The 25,696-nt window shown below is 42.8% G+C and overlaps 1 protein-coding gene across 1 annotated transcript; it reads right to left on the bottom strand.

The window, feature by feature from the left end:
* Nucleotides 1–4,189: 4,189 nt before the first annotated feature.
* LOC101827806 (toll-like receptor 13) lies at nucleotides 4,190–23,870 on the bottom strand. Its single transcript, XM_005085949.4, has 2 exons — nucleotides 23,775–23,870; nucleotides 4,190–8,171 (listed from the first exon to the last, which is right to left on the bottom strand). The coding sequence occupies exon 2, from the start codon at nucleotides 8,090–8,092 to the stop codon at nucleotides 5,222–5,224; it is 2,871 nt and encodes a 956-aa protein (XP_005086006.1). The 5' UTR covers nucleotides 8,093–8,171; nucleotides 23,775–23,870; the 3' UTR covers nucleotides 4,190–5,221.
* Between the last annotated feature and the right edge of the window lie 1,826 nt (nucleotides 23,871–25,696).

The raw sequence follows: 25,696 nt of genomic DNA, 5'->3' as shown, positions 1-25,696 counted from the left end.
GGCTCCACCTTTTAAATCATTGCCAATCCTATTATTAATAGAATAGGTGTGGTCACAAGAAAATACTGTAACAGGGCCCCAGACCTTAGAACAACTGACTCAATGATGGAAGTGCATTCAGGCCATAAAACTCAGCATATAGACAGCACCACCTGCCAAAAAAAAAAAAAAAGAAGACCTAATCCATCAAAGTCCATAGTTATGGGAAAATCTCTAAATGTACCAACCTTGCTTTTTAACTTCTGTAGTGCCACTTTTGGCTAACTGTTCTTGTAAATTGAAGTATGTCAATCCAGGCCATGGTTTTTGTGCTTAAAAACTCATCCTGAGAGGCTTGGGACTGTGACTGTGCTGGGATCCCAAATACCAAGTGTAGGCATTGGCCAACTAAAAATGACTTTCTTTTTGGGGGGCAGGGGTTCGAGACAGGGTTTCTCTGCGGCTTTGGAGGCTGTCCTGGAACTAGCTCTTGTAGACCAGGCTGGCCTCAAACTCATAGAGATCTGTCTGCCTCTGCCTCCCCAGTGCTGGGATTAAAGGCATGTGCCTCCAATGCCCAGCTACTTCAAACTTGTTAGAGGAGACATTATACAATGATTTTCAAATCTCTTTTTTAAACATGTCACCCAATGCTTTCATTAAAAATTAAAAAGTGTACTTGGGAGGCAGAGGCAGGCAGATCTCTGTGAGTTCAAGGCCATCCTGGTCTACAAATCGAGTTCCAGCAGAGCCTCCAAAACAATACAGAGAAACCCTGTTTCGAAAAAAACCAAAAAAAAATTAAAAAGTGTTTGGAGCTCTAGTAATTTATTCTAGGAAATAAATTTTCTTGTGTCCTGGCTAGCTAATTAATATTTAATGCATAAGAACACATAATGCAGATCCCCTTGAAATTAATGAGTATGCCTTGAACTATAGCACCATCCCTTCCAAGCCCCCAAACAAAAGTGACAACAGCACCGTTTTATCAGTGATGGCAAAAAACAGTCTTTCTTTCATTAAATTCGTCATCATCATCATCATCGTGTGTAGGTGAGAGAAACAGATACAAAGGGAGACTTTGGAGAGCAAGTTCTCTTCTTCCATCTCTGTCAGGGCTCCAAGGATCAAATACAGGCCATCATAGTTTTGAGGAAAATGCTCTTGCCTACTGATCCATCTTGATAGCTCCTATATTTATTTTTACTTTTAAGACTCATTTATTTTATTTTATATGTGTGGGTTTTACCTGAATGTATGTCTGTATACCCCGTGCCTTCAGAACCCAGAAGAGGAGGTCATACTCCCTAAAACTGGAGTTACAGATGGCTGTGAGCCACCATGTGGGTTCTGGGAAACAAAACGCTGTCCTCTGAAAAAAGAGCAAGTGATCTTAACCATCTATCCATTTCTCCAGTCCCTACTTATTGTTTTATTTTATTTTATTTTTTTGGTTTTTTAAGATAGAGTCTCTCTATGTAGCTCTGGTTGTCCTGGAACTTGCTCAGTAGACCAGGCTGGCCTTGAACTCACAGAGATCCTCCTGCCTCTGCCTTCCCAGTGCTGGGACTAAAGGCGTGAGACACCACCTTCTGGTTTTTCTTTTTTATATAAGTCTTTAAAAAAAAGATTTATTTATTATGTATACAGTGTTCTGCCTGCATGAATGCCTGCACGCCAGAAGAGGGCACCAGATCCCATTATAGATGGTTGTAAGCCATTGTGTGGTTGCAGGCATTGAACTCAAGACCTCTGGAAGAACAGCTAGCATTCTTAATCTCTGAGCCATCTGTCCATCCCACCCCTACTTCTTTTTAAATACCAAACACGGTCCACTTCCCAGATTGCTTCAGAGATGCAGGATCATTTGGTTGCAACAAGTGTCTACCCCTTTTCTGAAGTGGTTCTTAGATGCTTTGGGTAAATCCCCACTTCTTTCCTCCTGGAGACTGATCTTGTGAGGGTAAAGCTGATAACAACAAGAAAGACCACATTCATGAACATGTGACAGATACCCTCACACAAGGCCCCAAACCCTAAAGGTCCTTGTGCTTGGTTGATTGCATTGTGATCTCTACTTTGAAATCCTGAACAACCTTGAACTCATAGAGATATGGCAGCCTCTGTTTCCAGGATGTCGAGTTTCAAGGCATGCACCACTGTGCCCCGCTACATCTCCAGTTTACACAGGGTGCCCCAATCTCTGCAGCACAAAAGCAAACATGCTGTTCATTTAGTTTCCTAGAAAACGTATATCTTATTCTCTCCAAAACCAAGTTAGTCTGAGTAGTTAATTATTTACTTTTTGTGTTAAGAAAGACTAGACGTCTATGTACCTAAGTACAGTTTCCTATTAACCCTCAGTCACCATCATCTTCACAGCATCGGAACCCTCGTGTCACATAGTTTCAAGAACTCTTAGGTCATTGCCCAGCATGCTGCCCAGTGATTTTAGTCTTTTTTATGTTATGCGAGATAAGTTAGTTTCATTAAGATAAATGTGGTATATTAGTTATGTTAGATCTTCGTCTGTGTTTCCTCTGCTGTGAAAGAACCAGTAAGAATGAGAAGACAACAGTGCTCTTCCCATCCAAAAGAATCTTGAATCCCACCTTTTTTTCTGCCTGGCATCAGGGAGGGCCAAGAAGAGAGCAGCCATGGGGTGGAGGAAGCAATCGTGGAGTTACCAGCTCAGCCAGACAGGTGACGATTGCCCAAGACATGGAGAGGAACACAGTTTTGCACGTCCTTTCCATTACTCAAGAGCAGCCCCACCCCCCCAGGGAGGTGACAGGACATCAGGAAGGAATGGGTGTGGCCGGTTTCAGCAAAATTACACTGACTAGCATTGCCCAGAAGCAGCAGAGTCGCACACTCCCAGGGTCTAGTTTGGACAGTGGGCACGTTATTGGTGATCAACATGCTTCAAAACTGGAACACTGTGCCCCATTTCTTTACGTATGAAAATACTGGGGACTACAGTGTGTATGGTGGTGCATGCCTGTAATCCTAGAAAATGTGAGGCCACAACAAGATTCTGAGTCCCAGGCCAGCCTGAAGTATGTAACAAGAACTTATTTCAAAAAAAAGGAGAAGGACCAAAATCTGTGAGTAAGTAGTAGAAAGGAGTGGGTTTGATTAGGATAACACATAAGTCGAGGGGTGGACTAGGGCATATTGAAGTAGACACCTGTTGCCCCAGTTGAAAAAATATTCTGTCCAGCAGGTCTCTTCCACAACAAGTTGCTCTTAGAATCTTGTATATAAGGGGGAAACTAGAAATAAGGCAGCAACTTAGGAGAAAGCTCCTGTTCCTGGGGAAAGTCGCAAACAGGAAGTGCTGTTCCTGTCACCTGATCTGACTTAGGTTCCTAAGGCCCCACGTACAACTGGACTTTTTTAGCACTTTTGTACAAAATACCTGCCAGTAAGACTTGGTGGCTCCTTTGTCTAATGCCAGAGCCATGCCCCCTTAGATTTTAGAAACATACAATTGATAGGGGTTCAGAAACCTCAAAACAGAAAACCAGTCCATAGTCTAGTATTGATATTGAAAACAACAATGAACTTTTTTTATAAACTAGAATCTGTGTTGCTTCCATTACAGCTTCTGAGGTCCATAAATCAGCTTTTCTTCAAACTTTGAGCACAAGTGCTTAGGAGAGCACTTGTATAGATCTATCTAGCAATGTAAGAGGGCTTGATGAATTAGCAGAGCAGGCAGAGTTGCAGAAGATATCACCCAGGCTAGTTGGGTAAAATAGACTTCCTAGAAATGTCATTTTAAGACATCTTAAGGTGGATTTGAGGAGCTGGACAGTGGTGGCACATGCATTTAATCCCACCACTCCAGGGCCAGCCTGGTTTACAGGGTGAATCATGGGACAGTCAGGGCTACACAAAGAAATCCCATCTAGAGAGAGAGAGAGAGAGAGAGAGTCGAAACCTCCAATAACTGTGTGTGTCTGGGACATCAGTCACAGATCAGAATCATTTAGGAGGCAGTTCCTTTTCTTTTCCTCATTTTACTTTTTGTTTTTATGTGGGTCTTTGTTGTTGTGTTGCCTTTGTTTTATTGTTTCTGATGTTATGGGTTCTTAGCAGTACAGTGCTGTTATAGGACTCTATTCTGGGGAGAAAAGAACAATTGTCTACTCACTCAAGATAGGCAACTGACCAGGTCAAAATATGGATACCACCAAAGTCCAACTTGGTGAATCAATGAGTTTTATTGGGTTTATTTATACAACATGAGTGAGGGGTTATTTATAGGACCAGAAATGACTCAAAAACAGCTGCATCACCAAAGCCCACCCAAGTTTGGAGGACATCTCACAAAATCTGGAAACCTAGAGCAAACTGCACAACTTTCAGGCAGCTTAACAGGATGGAGAGTGACTTCCAGGCAGCGAGGCTTGTCTGAGGTTTTCTCTCAGCGGCTTCACTGCTTATAACTTGGAGAGGGAGGGGCCTAGTAACTGGTCAATATCAGGGACTTGGTGAAATTACTTTGAGTTATCTCCTGTCTTAACAAACTTTCCTGCGGGGTAGAACATCTCACTCTCCCCCCTTAGAACATCCTGGTTTTTTTTTTTTTTTTTTTTGGTTTTTCGAGACAGGGTTTCTCTGTATTGTTTTGGAGAGTGTTTCTCTGTATTGTTTTGGAGGCTGTCCTGGAACTCGCGCTATAGACCAAGCTGGCCTCGAACTCACAGAGATCCGCATGCCTCTGCCTCCCGAGTGCTGGGATTAAAGGCGTGCGCCACCAACGCCCGGCGAACATCCTGTTTTTTTATCTCCCTGTAATCATCCATCTTAGGAAGTGTCCCTCCATGATGGAAAGTTTTAATCTTGGAGGAGACTGGTACACAACAAGTTCAGTCTCTCTCAACAGGAACTGGTTTGGAAAAAAATACTTGAGCAATGATCTCAAAGACACACAAGACCATTCTGTTCCTCAGAATCGCAGGTGACTGGTGTTCCACTCCTCTCCTTTATAAAATGAATTTCTTCCACCTAGCCAGTCCCATAACAGTGGGACCTCGCTCCTGAAAGTTTTTCAAGCAGTTCTCTGCACTCTCCTGGCTGCCTGATGAACACTATCCAAACAGTCTTAGGTCTTACAGCTATGAGCAACTCCTGATGCCTTTGTCCCTAAAGAGCAGGTTCATTTAGTCAGATTGAGCATACACGTATTTTGGGCAACATTATGCAGCTGGATTTGGGGTTGCAAGACTTTCAGTCACTCTACAACAGTTAGATGTGTATCTTCTTTCTCCACAGTCTCATTGCCCAACGCATTTTTAATGCGAGCCCAGAAGAGTGGCTGCTGGTGAGCACTGTCTGGCCAGGTAATAAACGTCTGTCTGTTTATGAGTTTCCTGAGGCGGTGGTAGGTGGACAGCTTATAGTTAGGGATCTCTTCAAGGAAGATCAGGATAATAACATCCTTGTGCTCATAGAACATCTTCATGCTGGCCAGCTGGACTTCCAGGCGGCACCATTCACTGTGCAGGTATTGGTTACTGACCACACACAAAGTTTTCCGACTTGTGTTGATTGCATTCTGGATGTTCTCGAAGATGTCAATGCCGGGCTCAAAGTCCCGGTGGTGAAGACAGAGCTTAAAGGTTGTCTGACTGCCTTCTTCTAGGGCTGGAACAAGCTCTTTATATACCCACTTCTCATCAGTGGCTGAAAATGAGACAAATGCATCATACAAGAACTTCTTCTCTGTTTTATGCCATTTAGTGAAGTACCAAGCCCTACATATGTACAAACCATACCACAGAGACGAAATCATCTTGGCACTGAACCAAGAGAAAACCATGGTGCTGAGGACTGTACTGAAGGAAAATAAGAAGTAGACTTTTCCCAAGTCAAAATTACACATGGCATCATCAAAATCTATAAGCAAACTCTGGCTGTCTGGCTGCTGACAGGGGTAGCTCCGGAGGAAGGGGATATGGACCTCTCCTGTGTTCACCGACCAGTTCTTGAACCACATATTGTCACAGTTGCACTGAAGTTTGTTCCCATAGACATCAAAAAACATCAATGATTTCAGATTCTCCAGATGACTTTGATTAATGACCTTCAAGTTGTTGAATCTTAAAGATAAGACCTGTAGGCTCTGTAAGCTGGAGAACAAGCCGGGAACTAATGAATCTAAGTTGTTATTTTCAAGGCGCAGGATTTTTAGCCTTTTGAGTTTTTTGAATAAGGAAGCATTTAAATAGAGACTTCTATCCCCACCTTTTGTTCCTGAGATATCCAATTTTGTGAGATTAATTAGAGGGTCAAATTGGTGGTGGTCCAGGAAAATGGAGGGATTTTTTCCTAGGAGTAACTCCTGCAAGCTACTCAATCCTTGGAAAAAGTTGCTTGGAACAACCTGAATCCCATTTTGTTGTCCTTCTAGGCCAAGCTGTTTCAAAGACTTGAGCTTCATAAATGGAGGATATTTAAGGGTCTTAGTGGTTTCATATTTGATCTTATTAAAACTGAGTTTTAAAACCTGCAGCTCTTCCAGGCCTGAGAAAAGGTGCTCATGAAAATATGACAAACTATTGTATACCAGGTCAAGGTGTTGCAGGCAAGTGAGACCAGAAAATGCTCTTGGCTCCATAATTTCCAGGCGGTTGTGCGAGAGAATCAAAACCTTGAGTTTTTTCAGGCATTGGAAGGTCCCATGGTTGAGGGTCCGGATATTGTTGGCTCCAAGATCTAAGAGCTCTAAATTTGGAAGCTGAGCAAAGGAATACCTGTTGATTGTTACTATCCAGCACCCAGCTAAATTGAGCTCTTTCAGTGAAAATAACCCACTGAAGGCCAGGTTATTGAGTTCTGTGATGGGGTTTCTTGAGAGAAAGAGAGATTTCAAGCCCTTCAAGGGTGAAAATGCAAAATCTGGAAAGCTTTTAAAATTGTTTTGGCTCAGATCTAGGATGGTCAAGTTCTGAAGGGACCCCCAAGTCCTGTTGCTGATGAAGGAGAGCTGGCATTTGTTCAGATTCAGTCTTTGGAGACTTGGCAGAGCATCAAACTCACTGTCATTGAGATGAACCAAGTCACTGTTTTGGCCCAGGTCAAGGAACAAAAGTCTGGTACACTTTGCCAGATACTTAATGCCCTCCACGTTGGTGGCATTTTTCTGAAAAACCAGTGCCTCTAACATGGGTAGGTTTCTGAGGAGGTGACAAACAGTTTTCATATTTAAGTGACCATGTCTAAGCTCCCGGTTACTCAGGTCCACAACCCTTATATTCTGCAGGTGTTTGGCTGAAAGCATCTCCAATTTCACCAATGTTCCACTCAGATTCAAGCTTCTAAGTTGGGGCAGAGTTTCCAGATACACATTTTGAATGACTCCATTGCCATTCTGGGAAGCATCTAGAGTGGTTAGGTTAGGCAGTGACAAAGCAGAGAAGTTTAACTCCATTAGTTTGCTCCCCTGAAAACTCAAGTGGATCAGAGAAACCAATGACTTAGGGCTATGGTTCAAGTAGACAATGCTATTGTTAGTAAGATCAAGGTACTCCAGGCACGGAAGATGCTGGACTGCTTCAAGGATAACGGAAAAATTGTTGATGTTGTTTCGAGATAGGTTCAAATATTTCAATTTGACAAGAGGAGTAAAGGCTTTTTCGTGAATATGGGTGATCCGATTGTGATTTAGGAGCAAGGTCTCCAAGTTGGACAAGCCCTCAAAGGAGCTATTCACACTTTGAATCTTATTTTCCACTAAATTCAGAAGGGTCAAATTTTCAAGTCCCCTAAAGGCACCTTCATCAATCTTCCAAATTAAATTCCACTCTAGTCTTAAGTCTAGCAGAGCAGGCAGGTTAGTGAAGCTCCGGGGAGGAAGGACTTGTATGTAGTTCTCTGTCAGGTTGAGGTGAGTAGTATATCTAGGTATGTCACTAATGGCATCTGTCAAGTTGCTGATCTTCTTCCGAATGCAGAAGACATGGCGAATATCAAATTCATACTGTGTGCACTTATTGAACCCATATGTCTCTACCAAAGGCAGCAAAGAAAGCCCTGTTAGCATGAGCATGAGCTGTAGAGAAGGCACGGAGCTGCCCCAACTCATCTTGACTGCCACAGGCATTCAGGTTACAACAGGCAAACAATCCCTTCACATATGTAATGTTCATGTTCAAAGGCATGGTCTTTACATACGGACTTTGCTGCAAAGAAAAACAAAGGTTTTTAGTTTAAATTTCTCTTCCCTAATATGTATCTTATAGTTGCTTCAAGAAAACAAAAAAGCTCAATTCCAACATCGACTTTTTATTTTCTGAGGTAAATGTTTGTCTGTATAGCAGGCTCCTCTGTCCAGGAACTCGCTTTGTAGACCAAGCTGGCCTTGAACTCACAGAGTTCTGCCTACCTCTGCCTCCCAGGTACTGGGATTAAAGGCATGCACCACCACTGCCTGATTCAACACTAACTTTCAAAACCCACTTCCAGAGTACTCTGTTGTCAAGAAAGCCTGTTTTTTTGTTTGTTTGTTTGTTTGTTTTTTGCAAGCAAAAATGTCAGCACACAGAGCCAAAAAAGGCAACACTGTGTATCATTGAATTCATGCAAATCGGGATGTCCCCCCATCTTCCTCTTCCATCTGACAATAAAACACCCCCCATGTCTTCTGGGCTGATAGCTGAAATGCGATCACTACTGATGCATTGGATAGGTTGGGGGAACGGAATGTCATATATGATGCACATAACCTCTGCCTCAATGTTAATGAGACCGAGTGATCCATGATTTCACCAAAATTTACATTTTATAGAGGAAGAGATGAGCAGGTAAAGCTTTGTACTTGAGCTGAACTGAAGGATGAAAAGGAGGGGAGGGATGGGGGGCATTGGGCAGGATAAAGAAGGAACATTTAGAAAACTTCTTATAATTTGAGTAAGATGCCCTGACTAGTGAGGTTCAAGAACACAGTGTCTGGGTATTTGTGATGTTGAGAATCCGTCTATATATTTTGTAGCTTTTCTTCCAGTGACTCGTTTGTTTATCGGCATTCTTCGTTTCCTTTCTTTTTCATTTCTATAATTTAACATTGTCTATGAACTTGTTTGTTGACCAAAAAAAAAAACCCAGTAATAATATGGCGTGGTGGTTAGTTTTAATTGTCAACCGGAAATAACGTAGAATTGAGTGAGACACGTTTCAGGGAGGGATTATCTAGATTATCTGTAGGGGGTTGTCTTAACTACATTAACTGATATGGGAAAACCTAGCCTAAAAGTGGGTGGCACCATTCCCTGGGGTTGGGCTCCGAATCCTCTAAGAGTAGGAAAAGCTAGCTAAGCAGTTGGCATGCATTCATTCATGCTCTGCTCTTGAATGTGGTTGTAATGTGACCAACTGCTTCAAGTTCTTGCTGCCCACATTTCCCTGCAATGATGAACTACATATGAAAACAGGCTCTGTGAGACGCTGTTTTCTTTGGATCCCTGCAAACACTGGAACTGGCAGAGTAACAAACCATGTGAGGCAAGAAGGAAATCTGGTTCAGCATGACTTAGCTGGTGCTGATTCAAATTTCTAGAGTCTGACACTGGGCAGTTTATTTTAGGCATACTCAAGCACAGCACAATTTTGGGGAAAAAGTTTCCTGATGATAATTTACTCAATCCCATATGTATAACAAAGCTTAAAATATGTTTTCATTTGAAACTCTTTACAAAGTGCATATGGCCTCTTCCATAAAGATCTGTTCTGTTGACTCAGACATAATACTCAAGATAAGGGTGTGGGGAGAATGAGTGAGGTAAACATAAAAGACTGTGGGAGTCAGGATTGGCCTGACCATATGGATAGAACAGAGGTTACCTAGGCTGTTGTAAAGTACAAGTGACATCTCTCATAAGGATGAGTTTATGAACTGAGAAACGATGTTCAAGTAAAGGTCTAGGGAGGAAGAGTCTAGGATAAACAAACATAATAGTCTTCAGGATTAAGGTGAGGCCTGGTATTATAGACAGCACAGTTCGCCAGGCTATTAACTCCATCCATTCCCAGGCTTCTGGGTGGAAAACAGATGAACACATCCTTGTTGAGGAGACAACCCTGCATGTTTAACATTCCCAGTTTCTCTAGTGCTTATCTGTGAGCAAGGTATCTTCTGCCCTCCACACTGTTTTCTGTGCTGTCTCCTGGAAGTGTTTAGGTCTTGTTATTTTGAGGACTGTTTTCCACTTGTTTTCTAGTTTGATACAGCAAGGGTATCAAAATTTTGTTGGTATTGATCATAAAATAACAAGCTAAAATCTCTTATTTGTTTTTTAAAATGTGTTTACTGAATTAGGGGTTTTCGTTAGTTTGCTTGGTTTTTGTTGTTTGTTTTTGCTTTTTTTCTGAGATAAGTTTTAGCTGTCCTCTATGTAGACCAAGCTGGCCTCAAAATCCAACTCACAAAGATCTTCCTGCCTCTGCCTCCCAGGGGATCAAATGTTTGCACTACTATAAACAATGTAGTTTCATCTGTTAATGATTATGCCTTCAGTAAGTAATACCATTCCTTTTTAAGTTCACTCATTTTCTATGCCTTTCTTTTATGTTGATTTCCTGAAAGTGATTGAAGCTTCTAATATTATATGAAATTATAGTAGTGATAGAGTATGTCTTCTTGTCAATGAGATGACATCTATAAACTTCCTCTTAATTATTATTTTTCATAGTTCTTAATAATTGTCAAGTTGAGAAAATTCCTTCCCATTCCTACATTTTTAAGATTCTGTGTGTAGGAGTAATGGTGACTGTTTCCATGGATGCCAGAAAAGAGTGCCAGATTCCTTGGATCACAGAGCAGGCACCACGACTGTGTTGAATAAATTAACCCAGGGATGTGGAGCAGAGGTCTAAGGCATTCTGCTGTTGTAATTGTTTGAAAAAGCTTCCACTCATGAGCCCAGGCTATCCTGGAACTCACTATGAACCCCAGGCTGCACTGTGGTAATCCTCCTGCTTCAGTCTTCTGAGTGATGGAATTAAAGGCAAGCACCACTATGCCCAGATTTTAAGGCATTTTTATCTTTTAGGGTAACAAGTATGAAACAGAACAGAGAGAAGAGATTTTCTATAAAAGTAAGTGCAAGAGAAGGAGAGATGGGGATGGAGCCAGGTATTAGAGCACAAGGCTCTCCTAAACCAAGAGAACTTAACTTTCCGGTGCGTGGTAATGCATGCATATAACCTCAGCATTAAAGAGCTGAGGCGGGATAACCACTTGGCTGAGGAACCTAAGTCTCACCTGTGCAACTCAGAAAAAGGAAAGAAAGAATGAAAGGAAGAAAGAAAGAAGGGAAGGAAAGAAAGAGGGAAAGATGAAAAGAGCAGAGAAGGCAAGGAAGGGGAGGAGAGGAAGGAGGGAAGGTGGAAAAAATGGAGAAGAAAGAGGAAGAAGTAGTAAATGCATATTGCGTAATGTGTCTAGAGGAAACTGGGTGGACCAAGATGACATTGCTAGATTAATGTGCTCTTTGTTCTCAGAGATGACAAAAAGGACAGTGATACAAGCTCTTGACTCCACCAGAGTTTGCTACAAGAATAATGTAAATAAAGGGCACTATCCATGAAATAGTCTAAAGGCAAACGACAGACATTCTAAACACATAAATATCCTGTCCTTCAAGGGACAGATATGGCAGCAGCATCAGTGAAGTTGTCCTGGGGCAGGGTTAGTAGAGGAGGCGATGAGCAGACAGAGCAAAAGTCGGACCAGGAAGCTGAGGCCTGACAGCCACACAAAGAGAATTCTTGAAGGTGTGGAACCGGCTTTAACAGGTTTGGCAGGTGAGATCCCAGAGCATTGAAGAGAGAAGGAAGGAGTCTTCGAAGGCACTGCTCTTTCAGCTGGATTTTTAAAATTACATTATTTAATTTAGTGTGTGTGCGTGCATCTGTCTGTCTGTCTGTCTTTAAATGGGTGGTTGCAAACCAGCACAAAGCTACTGCAGAAATCCTAAAGCTTCACTTCTCTCAACACTCGGGGTTTGACATCTACGAGTCAATTAGGGAGCAAAATAAGTATGTGAGAAATGGGGAAGAATGAACACACATAGATTGTATGAACTAGCTCACTCACGGGGCAAACAGAAAGGCGGGTGTTTCCTGTCTCAGCCCATAGATTCTATTCTTGATTCTGCTCAGTCCCTGTAAGCTTGCCAAGCTACTGTTTCTGTGTCTTTGCCATGCAATGGCCTTTAGACAGCCACTCTTTTATGCTCCCCACCGAGATGCAAGCACTTCTAGATGAAATAAGCTTCTAAACCTGCCTGTCAAATCCACACAGGAAAGGGAGGAGCTTGCTTCTCCAGTATCCAGAGCCTAGCTAAGGGAAATGCGGCTCTGATGTGGAAGGCTCCCATTACAGGAACTGCCAAAGCAAGAGAACCTTTCTGAGAATGGCTCAAGCAAGGCTTTAAAGCATATTCACTGCAGTGCTTGTAGAGAAGAGACCACATTGCAGGTGTTTTGAATCTGTTTCTCTTAAAGCCTCAGACTTTCCTCTCAGATTAGGAAATTTTAATTGAAGGGCAAAGAACCCCTGCTAACTTGTTCATACTTTTTGTTGGTGCTATTTTGCATGTGTTTTGTGCGTGGAGTGTACATACTTGTTTGTGTGAGTGTGTGCACATGAGTGAGTGACTGTTCACATGTGCTTACATGTGTGGGCCCACAGGTTGACCTCTGGTGTCTCTCTGAGTTCCAGGGATCCTCCTGTCTCTGTCCCCTCACTGTGCCCAACATTTCATGTAAGTTTTAGGGACCTGAACTCAGGACCTCGCAGCTTGCTACCTCCCTTGCCCCAGCCTACTTTTTATTTTAAAAATGTTATTTTTATGTGTATGAGTGTTTTGCCTGCATGTATGTGTGCACCATGTAAGTGTGGGTACCAGGAATTGAACTTGGGTCCTCTAGAAAAGCAGCTACTGCTCTTAACTGCTGAACCATCTATCCAGCAACCCAGACTTATTTGTTATTACATGTTTTATTTTGAGATAATAGAGATTCCCATGCAGCATTAGGGAACAATACAAAGAAATGACACTATACCAAGAACCTTGAACATCCCTTAGAGGTCCATGCAAGAAAGACTGAGTCCCCAGTTGTAGCACTTCAGGGGAGGTGGGTAGAGCCTAGCAGGAGGTCTTTAGGTCACTGAAGGCATGCCCTGGAAGAGACTAGCAGGACCTAGACCCCCTTGTCTTTCTCTTTTCCACCCCAGCCACAAAGAAAACAGCTTTGTTGCACCGTATATCCTCTCCTGCAATGTGCTGCCTGCCTCAGCACCAATAGATCAAGAACCGAAATCCTCTCACCTGGATTACAGCAATGGGAATGGACTAACGCAGATGTTTGTACATTTGGTCTGGTTTCCCTCTGTGGTCCCATCAAGCAAACTTATAGTGCAATATCACAACCAGGAGAACACTGATATAACCCCTCAATGTTACTTACCTCTCCTGGTCTTACTTGTAATTGTATGTATGAACTCAGCTATATAAAATTTTATCACATCCAGGTATGTTTGTATGTCTACCATCACATTCACGGCACCACAAATAACTTCTAACTTGGCCTCTGCTTCTACAAGTTTGTAACATTAAGAATGTTATACAAATGGAATCAGGCAACATATGATGCTTACAGGTTGATTTTTAAAATTGCACATAATTCCTTAAAGAATGATTCAGATTGTACTCTTTTCATTTCTGTGTAGGAGTCCACGTTGTGGATATGCCGCAGCTGGTTTACCCACATCAGTTGATGGACATCTGAGTTGTTTTTTACCTTTGGTTGTTATGGCTGAAGTTGCAATGAACATTTATATACACGCTTTCTTCCTCAAAATATATGTCTTCATTTCCCAGACAACTATTAATGTATTTTCAAACTCTCAAACTCTATTGTTTGGATTTAGATTATATATCCTTTCACACTACTGAATGTGAAAGATTAATCTTTATTATCATCAACATACATAACCTTAAAAAATATGTTTAACGGCTGGAGAGATGGCTCAGTGGTTAAGAGCACTGACTGCTCTTTAAGAGGACTTGGGTTCAATTCCCAGCACCCACATAGCAGCGTACAACTGTCTCTAATTCCAGTTCCAGGGGACCCAACACTCATGGCAAAACACCAATGCACATGAAATAAAATAATTTAAAAACATGTTTAAGACAAATGGGACATGTATATCCTACACACACACACACACACACACACAGACACACACCCTCCCAAGGCTCAGGAGCCATCCTGGAAGATGAATGGATAGATTAAAAGAGTCAGAGGTAGCCGGGCGTTGGCCGCGCACGCCTTTAATCCCAGCACTTGGGAGGCAGAGGCAGGCGGATCTCTGTGAGTTCGAGGCCAGCCTGGTCTACAGAGCGAGTTCCAGGACAGCCTCCAAAACAATACAGAGAAACCCTGTCTTGAAAAACCAAAAAAAAAAAAAAAAAAAAAGAGTCAGAGGTTACAAAGGACCAGAGTGAAACATTGTCTTCTGGATATGACAGGACCACTGCATTCATAAACTCAGCAACTCAGACTGCCAGTATAAGACCTGCACAGGAGCAAATCAGTCAACACTGTAGCATGAATTCAAGGGGATATCGGAAGCTATTCACAGCTGGTGGCATCTGGGGAGGGGAGAGTGCAATTTCCTTAGGGGCGTGGCTCCTGGTTGGTTGACAGCAATCCATCAAATTACCACACTCAGGCATATATAGCCAGCCCAAATTACCACACTCAGGCATATATAGCCAGCCCAAATTACCACACTCAGGCATATATAGCCAGCCCAAATTACCACACTCAGGCATATATAGCCAGCCCAAATTACCACACTCAAGCATATATAGCCAGCCCAAATTACCACACTCAGGCATATATAGCCAGCCCAAATTACCACACTCAGGCATATATAGCCAGCCCAAATTACCACACTCAGGCATATATAGCCAGCCCAAATTACCACACTCAGGCATATATAGCCAGCCCAAATTACCACACTCAGGCATATATAGCCAGCCCAAATTACCACACTCAGGCATATATAGCCAGCCCAAATTACCACACTCAGGCATATATAGCCAGCCCAAATTACCACACTCAGGCATATATAGCCAGCCCAAATTACCACACTCAGGCATATATAGCCAGCCCAAATTACCACACTCAGGCATATATAGCCAGCCCAAATTACCACACTCAGGCATATATAGCCAGCCCAAATTACCACACTCAGGCATATATAGCCAGCCCAAATTACCACACTCAGGCATATATAGCCAGCCCAAATTGGAATTGCTGGCTTAGCTTTTTAAAAGGAGGATGTGATGTTGGCAAGGAGTCCAGGGAGGCAGAATGGATCTGGGAGGAGTGGGGATGGAGATGATCAAAATGTGCTATATAAATTAACAAGAAATTAATTTAATATTATTTTAAAAAAGAAATAACAGTAAAGAAATTGTTTAGCATGGGGTTTGACATGATGTATGTTCTCAACGGGTGTCAGTGCTTGTTAGGTAGGAACTGGGGCTTTAATAACATCCAGTATCCCTACAAGATCAAGAAAGACAAGTTTCAGTTATTGAAGTATGCTCCAAAATGACCAAAACAGAGCCGGGCGTTGGTGGTGCACGCCTTTAATCCCAGCACTCAGGAGGCAGAGGCAGGCGGATCTCTGTGAGTTCGAGACCAGCCTGGACTACCAAGCGAGTTCCAGGACAGCCTCCAAAGCCACAGAGAAACCCTGTCTCGAAAAACCAAAAAAAATAAAAAAATAAAAAAACAAAATGACCGAAACATCTTGTTCATTGATAAGACTGTCAGTTTTTCAGGATCTGTGTGACCAGATGATTACTTCTAAGATATCAAATATCACGGATAAGCTACAATGCACTAGAATTCAGTGGGAAGCTTCTCCCTAGAGGAGAAAAACAGAGTGAGATACTACATCTGAGGTGGGGTCCGAATAAACGGCTCTGAGAAAGGTGGGCAGGAAGACACAGATCTGAGCCCTAACTGACTGTGGAGACTGCGCAGATGGACGAAGATGACAAGCTTCCCAAGCTTTGCCGGAGATGGATCCTGGTTCTCACACGTGGGAAACAAGTGTTCTACCACTGGGCACATTCACAACCCCAGCTTTATTGTTGGACATGTTGTGTAAAGTTCTACACTGAACATTTAAGAAAAATCTACAGGCTGTAAATGTCACCCAATGAAGACTGCCTAGCCCAGGACATAAGAGAGAAAGGGGGAAGGATGAGTATGCACAGAGCTAGAGATGGAAAGAGGAAAACGGAAAATCTGCAGAACAACACTTTGAGATGGGGTTTATGTAGCCTAGAATTCACCAAGATCTGCCTGCTTCTTCTGCCTGTCAACTACCAGGATTAAAGGCATGTGCCACCACCTCCAACAAACAGGGGAACATTCTTTTTAAAACAAAATGTTAATATTGTATTTTCATCCTAGCTCTTCATAGGGGGACTTAACTTTTACATTTACATGGACCTACATAGAGTGTGTCCCATTGCAATGCCTCAGCAGCATTATTTAGACTCTAAAAGACCCACAGGCCCTTGCATTCTCTAAACTCTGAAACTGTAGAGTGACCTGAACTTTGCAGCAATCCATTCCCTTGAAAGCAAGGAAGAGCAGTGGCAGATTCTTGGGCCAGTCCAACCTGACATAGACTTAGCTTTGAGGTCAGCACAACTTCATTTTATATACCTACTCCGTGATTTACCAAATGTGCTCAAGTTACATAATTTTATCACTTGTTTCCTCATCTGTTCATTTGGAACTCAACTGATGGCCTTTCTGTGTTGTGTGACACCTATAACTCTAGCACTTGGGGAGGTGGAGGTAGGAAGATCAGGAGCTCAAGGCCAATCTCAGCTACATACTGAGATCAAGGTCATCATCTTGAGCTCCATGAAAACCGCTCTCAAATATCCCAAACCATAGGGCCAGCAACGCAGCCTGATTTCCATCCTTGGATCCAAATGGTAGAAAGAGTGAATTAACACCAGCAAGTTGTCCTCTGACCTCCACACATGAGTTGTGATGCATGAGTATATGCACACATAGAGAGACACACAGTAAATAAACAAGCAAACAAACAAATATATGTAGGAAAGAAAAATGGCGGCTCAATTATTAACAACTGTTAACTCTGTAAAAGCTTGCTGTGAGCATGGATCCACCCAGTTCCTGGACAGCACAAAAGGTGTCTCATATGTTAATACTGAAGAGAGTTTCCCACAGAAAAATGGAAGTGAACCGAGGCACCATGGCCAGAAGAGCAGCAGAGAAAGCATGGTTCTGTGTGGTGGAGGGGCTGGAGAGGTGCTCTTCACACTGCTCTGGGGTGAGATCCAGCTCCCAGTTCCTAGGCCATTTCAGCAAAACCCAGGGGGTCGGGCTAGAAGCCACTGTCCAGTTCACCAAGTAACTCTTTGCTCATGTAATGAGAGCTGAGGCTGGCATGGACTGGGCAGTGGATCTGAGGCTTGGGCATGGACTGGGCAGTAGAGCTGAAGCTCACCAAGGCAAGGAACATTTGACTTTCATAAGTTGTACAACAGGTGGATCTAGAAAACAGCAGTTTCCTTCGTTCCAGTCACTAGGGACTTTTCAGAGCAGATGTGGTTTGTGGCGTGGTGTCTTTCCCATGCTAGAAGCTGACAGGGTCAGCTGCTTTTATGTGGGAAAGTAAAGAATGCAAGTGGAATTCAGGCAGCGCAAGCCATATCAACCACCGCCCTGGGTTCACGGAGGTGATCTTGGAAAACCCAGCTTGAGAAAGATGGATTGTGACATTTCAACAAAGAGGTGCCCAACGTGACTGCTGCCATTAGCTCTTTTCCTAACAGAGATGGAGACTTCCTGGTTCTGTGATTTAATCCATCCGGGATTAACCACCTGCTGACCCTAACCCTCAGCATAACCACTGGACTTCACTGCTAATCTGACCTTAAAATTCAACAGAGAGCCAGACATGATGTCACTGGCCTGTAATCCTGGCAGCACTGAGGAGGCCGAAGCAAGAGCATCCTAAGTCCAAGCCAGCTCTCAGAGTGAGTTTCAGACCATCTTGGGCTATGAGTGACACCTGGCCTTTAAAAAAACCAAAAATCCAACCAAACAAAAAGTAATTAGAGTTTCTCAAATCTAGACGAGACTTTCAAAAGTTATGAAAGTCTTGACACAGGCCCTGGACTAATATAAGCTGAGGAATGCTGGGCAATTTAGTTAGACCAATCTTAAAAACAAGAAGCTATAGGACATAACCCAGTGGCAGAATGCTTGTCTGGAATAGGCAATCTCCTGTATGACACCCGCAAAATATGTTATAAATAAAAAAAGAGGAAAGATGCCATACGAAGGATGACTACACACAAATTACCAAAGAAACGGAGACACTGAATATGAGAAGGGCACTAAAACTAACAGGAACTAACAAAGATGAGACATGTTGCAACATATTGGTCATCCCATAAATAAGGTTAAAAGACAATGCAGTCTATGCGTTAAAACAGGAACAGCATGATTCTCAATTTGGAGAGGATAGAGCAAATGTGGCTTGGAGGGAACTAAGTGCCCAGACAGTTGAAGTACTAGTATGAGAATATAAAGCTGTCTTGGATCCATGCACTCATCTGTTAATTTATTCCACACACATGTCTAGTGCCTACTTTCGTTATTCTTGTAGGTGATGCATAAAGATGTTCCTTTCACTGCAGCAATAACTCCTAGGGAGGGTATCTTGCAAAGGAAAGGTTCTGGAAAGGAAGACATATATAGAGTGACTATTGTACCTAGATTCATTCCTATAGCTTGGTAATTCCATTTAATGAGTTTCTCCTTTTGCTCCCAATAATACCCTGCTTTGTATATAAGCTATATAGCTGTTCTTTAATACATATTAGCGATGCCTAGTTTGCAATAAGGAAGGCTCAGGAGCTATAGTAACTGTGTCCTCTATTCTCTGTTTCTTTTTCTTGTTGTTTTGTTCCATTTACTTTTGTTGTTGATTGAGGCTCATGAATGAGGGAAACAATGGTATTTGTCTTCTCAATGTGACTGACTTAACTCATTTAATATGATCATCTCCAGTCACATCCATTTTTTTGTAAACAACATACTTGTATTATTTTTTTGTAGCTGAATAAAATTCCCGAACTGTAGCATGTGCATGTAATAAGATTTTATCTAGCCAACTGCTATTTCTAAACCTTTAAGGGAGAAGAAAGAGAGGGCATCCAGAAATCCTTGAACTTCTCTGTTAAGCACAGGCTGAACCTACCTAGGCTTTGATCCAGCCCAGAGGCAGACTCTGAGCTAGAAAACCATCTAATCCTAAAACTATAATCTCTAACTGTAAGGGGATAGAAAGGCCACAACAAAAATGCAGCATGGTCCCAAGTAACTTGCTGTGTTGGTTAGATTGTTTTGTCAACGTGACAGAAACTAAGGTCATCTAGGATGCAGAGATGGGGGGGTTGTTCAATTAAGAAAAATTGATTCCTCCATCAGATTGACCTGTAGGCAAGTCTCTAGAGCATTTTGTTGATTAATGATTGATGTGGGAGGGCCCAGACTAGTGTGGGTGGTGCCACTCCTGGGCATGGGGTCCTAGGTGATATAAGAAAACAAACTGAGCAAGCCATGGGGAACAAGCCAATGAGCAGCTTTGCTCCATAACCTCTGCTTTAGTTCTGGCCTTGAGTTCTACCCTGACTTCCCTTCATGATGGACCGTAAATTGCTGTTGGCCATGGTGTTTTTATCACAGCAGGAGAAAGCAAACCAGGACACATGCTGTCAAGGACAGAATGCATGTGTGGTTCTCAGTCCTGCCTGGGAAACAGAATCCCCTAGGGATCTTTGGTCCCACTGCAGAGTCTGGATTCAAAACAAACGTCTGAATATATGAGGGCAAGATTGAAACTAAGCACGGAGGAAGAAATTCTCAAACATCAGCATGACTCAGATCACCTGGAGGTTCTCTAAGCCAAGGGTTGCTGGGCCCCACCCCTTGACACTTTTAAAGTCTCTTGATCTGCAGAGGGCCCAAGATTTGCATTTCCATCCTGTTTACCTCCAGGGACCACATTCTGAACAACACTTAGGAGAGCGTGGCCTTGATTCCTAGCAATCCCCACAGCTGCTTTCTCAGCCTCCTCAGTTGCCTCTGAACCAAATCATTGGTGAGGAAACAGAAGAGGCCCCAGTGATCAGTTATCAAGTCAGTCTCTACCCTGTACTCACTACAGATTTAAAAAAATCTACGCTTCCAACCTCACCACAGAGAAGCAGAGCCTCTGTCTCTCTCGCTCTGTCTCTGTCTCTCTCTTACACACACACACACACACACACACACACACACACACACACACACACACACACACACACTCCTCAGGCCACAGCCTTGGGAATATAGCTTTTCCCTCAACAATGAACCCTTCATAACACTGGAGTCTGAAGGGCAGAACTGGCCCCACAGGGAACAGCAGCCTTTGACCTGTGGGTTTCATTGAGGCTTATCTAATATAAAGTGCACAGGCCTGTCAGCAGTCACATCAAAACAGGCAAGAGATAAGCTGAACTCAGAAGAGAAGCCTGCTGCTGCTCTGTTTACAAGGCTTATCATGCCTCCGGAACATTCCTGAGCTGCTTTTCTGAGTAGGTCCATGACCCCATTGGATTTCCCAGCATCCATCAAAGACATTCCTGAAAGGGGCAGGGGCTTAGGGGCTGTGTGAAGATAACGATGTGGGAAGGAGTCCTGAGGAGTGTTGTGTAAGAAGCAGAACTTCTGGACTCTTCCAAACTTCCTGTTCACACTCACAATCAGTGTTATGTACCTTGAAGTAAGGTTCCCACTGTCTGTGAAGGGCTCTATGAGTGTCCAATAAAAGCTTTCTATGACTTTTGAAATTACAAATACCTTACTGATTTTATAATAAATCTAACCTTCTCCTGTGGCATTATGAAGATGCTTCTGTTGCAGCTCTTGGAATGTTCTCTCTCCCTCCTTCCCTCCTTCTCTTCCCTTTTCTCTCTGTGTTGCCCAGGGTGACTACAAACTCTTGAATTCATGGAACCTCTTGCCTCAAATTGCAAGGTTGGGATCTCAGGAATATACCATTCTATCCACCTGTTAGTTGCTTGGCAGTGGCATTATTTGACCATCAGTGTAAGGATGGAGGACAGCCTTCTTTTTTATAGTGAAGAGCCAAAACTCCAGATTAACCTTTCCCCCAGTCTTCACTCCTAGAGACTTTGTAGTATACAACAGGCCTAGGACCAAAACTGAACACAAAGGAACTCCAAACCCCCCCTAGCCTCCTAGGTACTTGGATCCTGGGGACTGTCTGACCGCAAAAGAAACTCCCGTGTAGTCTCCAGGAAATTCAATTCTGAAAAATATTGGTACAATAGACCACCTGCAAGCCATAGAAACCACAGAATGTTCCCTCCCAGTACCAACCTATGAGAAAAATGGATTCACAGGTATTACACGCCAAAAACATGACTTTGAAAAATCTCTTGATTGTTGCCCAAATGTCAACCAGTCAAAAACCAACACTTATCTATTGATGTAATCCTGAAACTTTTGTCTTTAAAACGTAGTGGTAGACAGGGACCTTCACTCCTCTGGAGGCTGCTGTGTCAGCTTGCTAGACAGGGTCCCTCCCGAAGAAGGATAGAACAATCAATAAACCTTGTGCATTTGCATCGGTGGTCTGTCTCCCTGGTCTCTTTGGGGATCCTTGTGACTTGGGCACAACATTAGTAGGTGAGTCAGAGTCTGTGCTCTAATCTAATGGGTCTGTGGAACTTGCTTCCCAGAAAAAGTCTCATGATTGCTTAGAATCTCATAGCTTACAGTCCTAGCATATAATTCTCCATAAAATCTTATAGAAAAAGGATGTCCACTGGGTGGTGTTGACACATGCCTTTAATCCCAGGCAGAAGCAAGCAGATCTCTGTGAGTTTGAGGCCAGCCTGGTCTACAGAGTGAGTTCCAGGACAACTAGAGCGGTTATACAGAGAAACTCTGTCTCAAAAAAAAGGAGGGAAAAAGAAAGAAAAGAAAGGGATGTCCATAGAAGTAGCATGAGTTTTTCACTCAGCTAGTAAGTGGTATGCATGATTACCATTCAAGTTCAGGCCTCCTGACCTACCTCAATCCTGAACTCTTACCACTTCAGCAGAGAGGGTGAAAACATAAGGTTTCTGCATATGTGTTCTACCCCACTCAGTCCACTTGAGCTGGGCACCTCTGAAATGCAGCAAAACCCCATCAACTAGCACTAGAATTAACTGTGGGTGTCACTCAGTTGGTAGCATGCTTGCTTGCTTAGCATGTGTGAAGTTCCAAGTTCCATTCTCAGCACCAAATAAACCAGGCTTAGTGGCTCACACTTTTATTCTTAGCACCTGGGAGGTAGAGGCAGGAGCACTAGAAATTAGAAGGCACCCTGGACTACACACTGAGTTTGAGTCCAGCCTGGCATCCTATCAGAAAGAGAAAAAAATCTATGAGATGGAGGAAGAGAGTGAAGAAAAGAAAAGGACACCGAGAGAAAAGCAAGTAAAGGAGAGAGGGGAAGGGAAGGAGGGAGGGAGGGAGGGAGAGAGGGAGGGAGGGGGAGAGGCAGAGAGAGAGGAAGGGAGAGAGAGAGACAGAGAGAGAGAGAGAGAGAGAGAGAGAGGAAGGGAGAGAGAGAGACAGACAGAGAGAGAGAGAGAGAGAGAGAGAGAGAGAGACAGAGAGAGAGAGAGACAGAGAGAGGAAGAGAGGGAGAGAGGGAGAAACTTAATCCTAGAACCCTAGAACTCAGGAAGCTAAGGCAGGAAGCCATCATTTCTGGTCAATCTGTGCTATTGTGGCTAGACTCTGGCATGGTGGACCATTCCTTTAATCTTAGAACTTTGAAGGCATTGAAGCCAGAAGCAGGTGTATTTCAGTGAATTTGAGGCCAGCCAGGTCTATATAGTGAGACCCTATCTCAAACAAAAAAGCAAAGGAATATAAAAATAAGATAAACTTGCAAATGCTACTTTGGAAAGTTTATTATCCAAAGCATAGGAGTGCATTTCAAAGCACAACAATAATTTGCATAGCAGATTCTGCCCAGTAGGTACTGCAGTGCCTGCTAATTTTTAGTTGCTGTTTAATGGGTTGGGGATGTAGTTTATTTTGAAGAGTACTTGCCAAGCAAGCACAGAGCTCTGGTTTTGAACCCCAGTACTGCATAGACTGTGGTAGAGCACTCTGCACTCGGGACTCAGGAGGTGGACACAGGAAGATCAGAAGTTCAAGGTGATCTTTAACACCTTGCTAGTTTGAAGCCCACTTGGATTACATAAGACCTTGCCTCAATAATAATCATCATTATCATAATAAAGACATTGGGAATAGGCAAAAAGTATAAGCACCAGGGAACAAGGACTTTACAGTAATAAGAAAATCAATGTCACTCCTCTGTGCATTGAATGTTACTACTGTCTACGGTGGGAGTGAAGTGAGTTATGTTGAATTAAAAAAAATTCTTGGCCAGAAGTGGTGATGCATGCTTGTAATCCCAGTACCATTGAAGCAGAAGATCACTGGTTCAAGATCATCCTTGGTTTACAGATCATTCTAGGCAAACTTGAGTTACACGAGACCATCTTAAATAAAAATTGACCATATCCCTATATGCTGTATATTGCTGAAATGGAATCAAGTCAAGGGAAACGACATACCTCTGAGAAGCTGCTGGCACATGGTACAGTTGCTCATCTTCTCTAAACAATGACATTCTGTCTTGAGACTCTTATAAACCTCATGATGATTGTTTTATACTCTTAGGACACGAGACATTTCCTTCCTCTTCAAACCTCTTCTTCTTTTTTTCCCCAGGCATGGTGGAGGAGGGGGATAAGGAGGTTTATTTTAGATATACCAAAAATCTTGCCTGATATGTATTACAAAAACAAATAGTCTTCTAGGGAAATTTCACTTTCTGCTTACCATATACCCCCCAGAATTTCTTCCTGTGTAGTCTCATTTTGGGATGCTCAGCTGGATTAAGCCCTAGGGTTGGGAAGCATCCTGCCATCTACCTGGACCTGTGCAGAGATCAGGATATCTGACTCTGCTTCTTGACCCTTGACTCTTCATCCCACCGTGTATTCTGTTGTCTAATTGATGCAATAACTCGGTTTATTTTATATTTACTTCATTTTGAGGAACACACACACATACACCTGTGGCCAAGAGAAGCTTGTGAGACTGTCTTAGTTTGCTTTTCTCTGATAAAACACTAAGGAGAAGGAACTTGGCATGGTTTTTCATCTTACAGGTTACAGAATACCAAAGGCAGGGACTTGGAGGTAGTACCTGAAGCAGTGACTTCGAAAGAACATTTTGCATGGTTTCTCAGACAGTTTTCTTAGCGCAGGTCCACTTGCCCAGGGATGGCATCACCCATGGTAGGCTTCATCAATTGGCAATCAAGAAAATGTGCCATGGATATGTGTATAAGTCAATCTAAAGGGAAGAAGTTGGGATTATCTCTTCCCAGGTAGGTCGAGGTTTGTGTCAGATTGACAAAAATCAACCAGCACAAAGACAAAACCCTCAAGTCACCACACTGTCGAGACTTTATTTGAGAAAGAGAAAATCAGTCATCTCCAGGGGTGAACCCCCTGATAGGTTGTCCAATTTCAAGAGATCTGCCCTAAACACATTTACTAATGAACAATACTAAATAGATGAAACAGATTTTATATATGTGGTGGTTTGAAGAAAATGACCCCTGTAAGCTCATCTATTTCAATCCTTAGTCATCAGGGAGTAGCCCTACTTGAGGATTAGGTGTGGCCTTGTTGGAGGAAGGGTGTCACTCAGGGTGGGCTTTGTGGTTTCAAAAGTTCAAGCCAGGCACAGTATCTCACTCTTACTGCTGCCTATGGATCCAGATATAGAATTCCCAGCTCCTTCTCCAACATCATGTCTGCTGGCATGTGGCCATGCCTCCTGCCATGCTGATAATGGACCAAACAAAGCCTCGGAAATAGTAAACAAAGCCCCAATTAAATGCTTTCCTATATAAGAGTTTCCATGGTCATGGTGTCTCTTCACAGCAATGGAACACTGACTAAGACAATGTGTATATATAAAAAAATGAAGAGGGAATGGGGAACACACAGGAGGAGTTGGAAAGTGAGGGAGTGGAAATGATGTAAATACAGTACTCACATATGAAATTCTCAAAAAATCAAAAATAAACAGGAATGGATAAATGACTCAATGGTTAAGAGCACTGGCAGCTCTTCCAGAAGTCCCAGATTACACTCCCAGCACCCACATAGTGGCTTACAATCATTTGTAACTCTAGTCCCAGGAGATCAGATACCCTCTTCTGACCTTTGTGCACCAAACGCACTCATGATGCACAGACATACATGCAGCTAAAACACTCATATACCTAAACTAGAAAGTATATAATAATACATAAAAATAGAACTCATGTCTCATTCTAGTTGTAATCATTTGAGAAAATGCCATGCCATTTTCCATAAAGGCTTTACCTTTTCGCATTTCCACTACCATAGACAAGGCACTATAGACATTGCCTCTGAATCCTCACCAATAGTCATTATTGACTGCCATTTAAAAAAAA

The sequence above is a fragment of the Mesocricetus auratus genome, unplaced genomic scaffold, assembly GCF_017639785.1.
Source record: "Mesocricetus auratus isolate SY011 unplaced genomic scaffold, BCM_Maur_2.0 Super-Scaffold_100003, whole genome shotgun sequence".
Lineage (NCBI taxonomy): Eukaryota > Metazoa > Chordata > Mammalia > Rodentia > Cricetidae > Mesocricetus > Mesocricetus auratus.
This window is presented reverse-complemented; position numbering and strand designations above follow the sequence as displayed.

What these genes read in the sequence shown, in the direction of transcription:
- LOC101827806 (XM_005085949.4), bottom strand. Translation starts at nt 8,092, where the DNA reads ATGCCTGTGGCAGTCAAGATGAGTTGGGGCAGCTCCGTGCCTTCTCTA.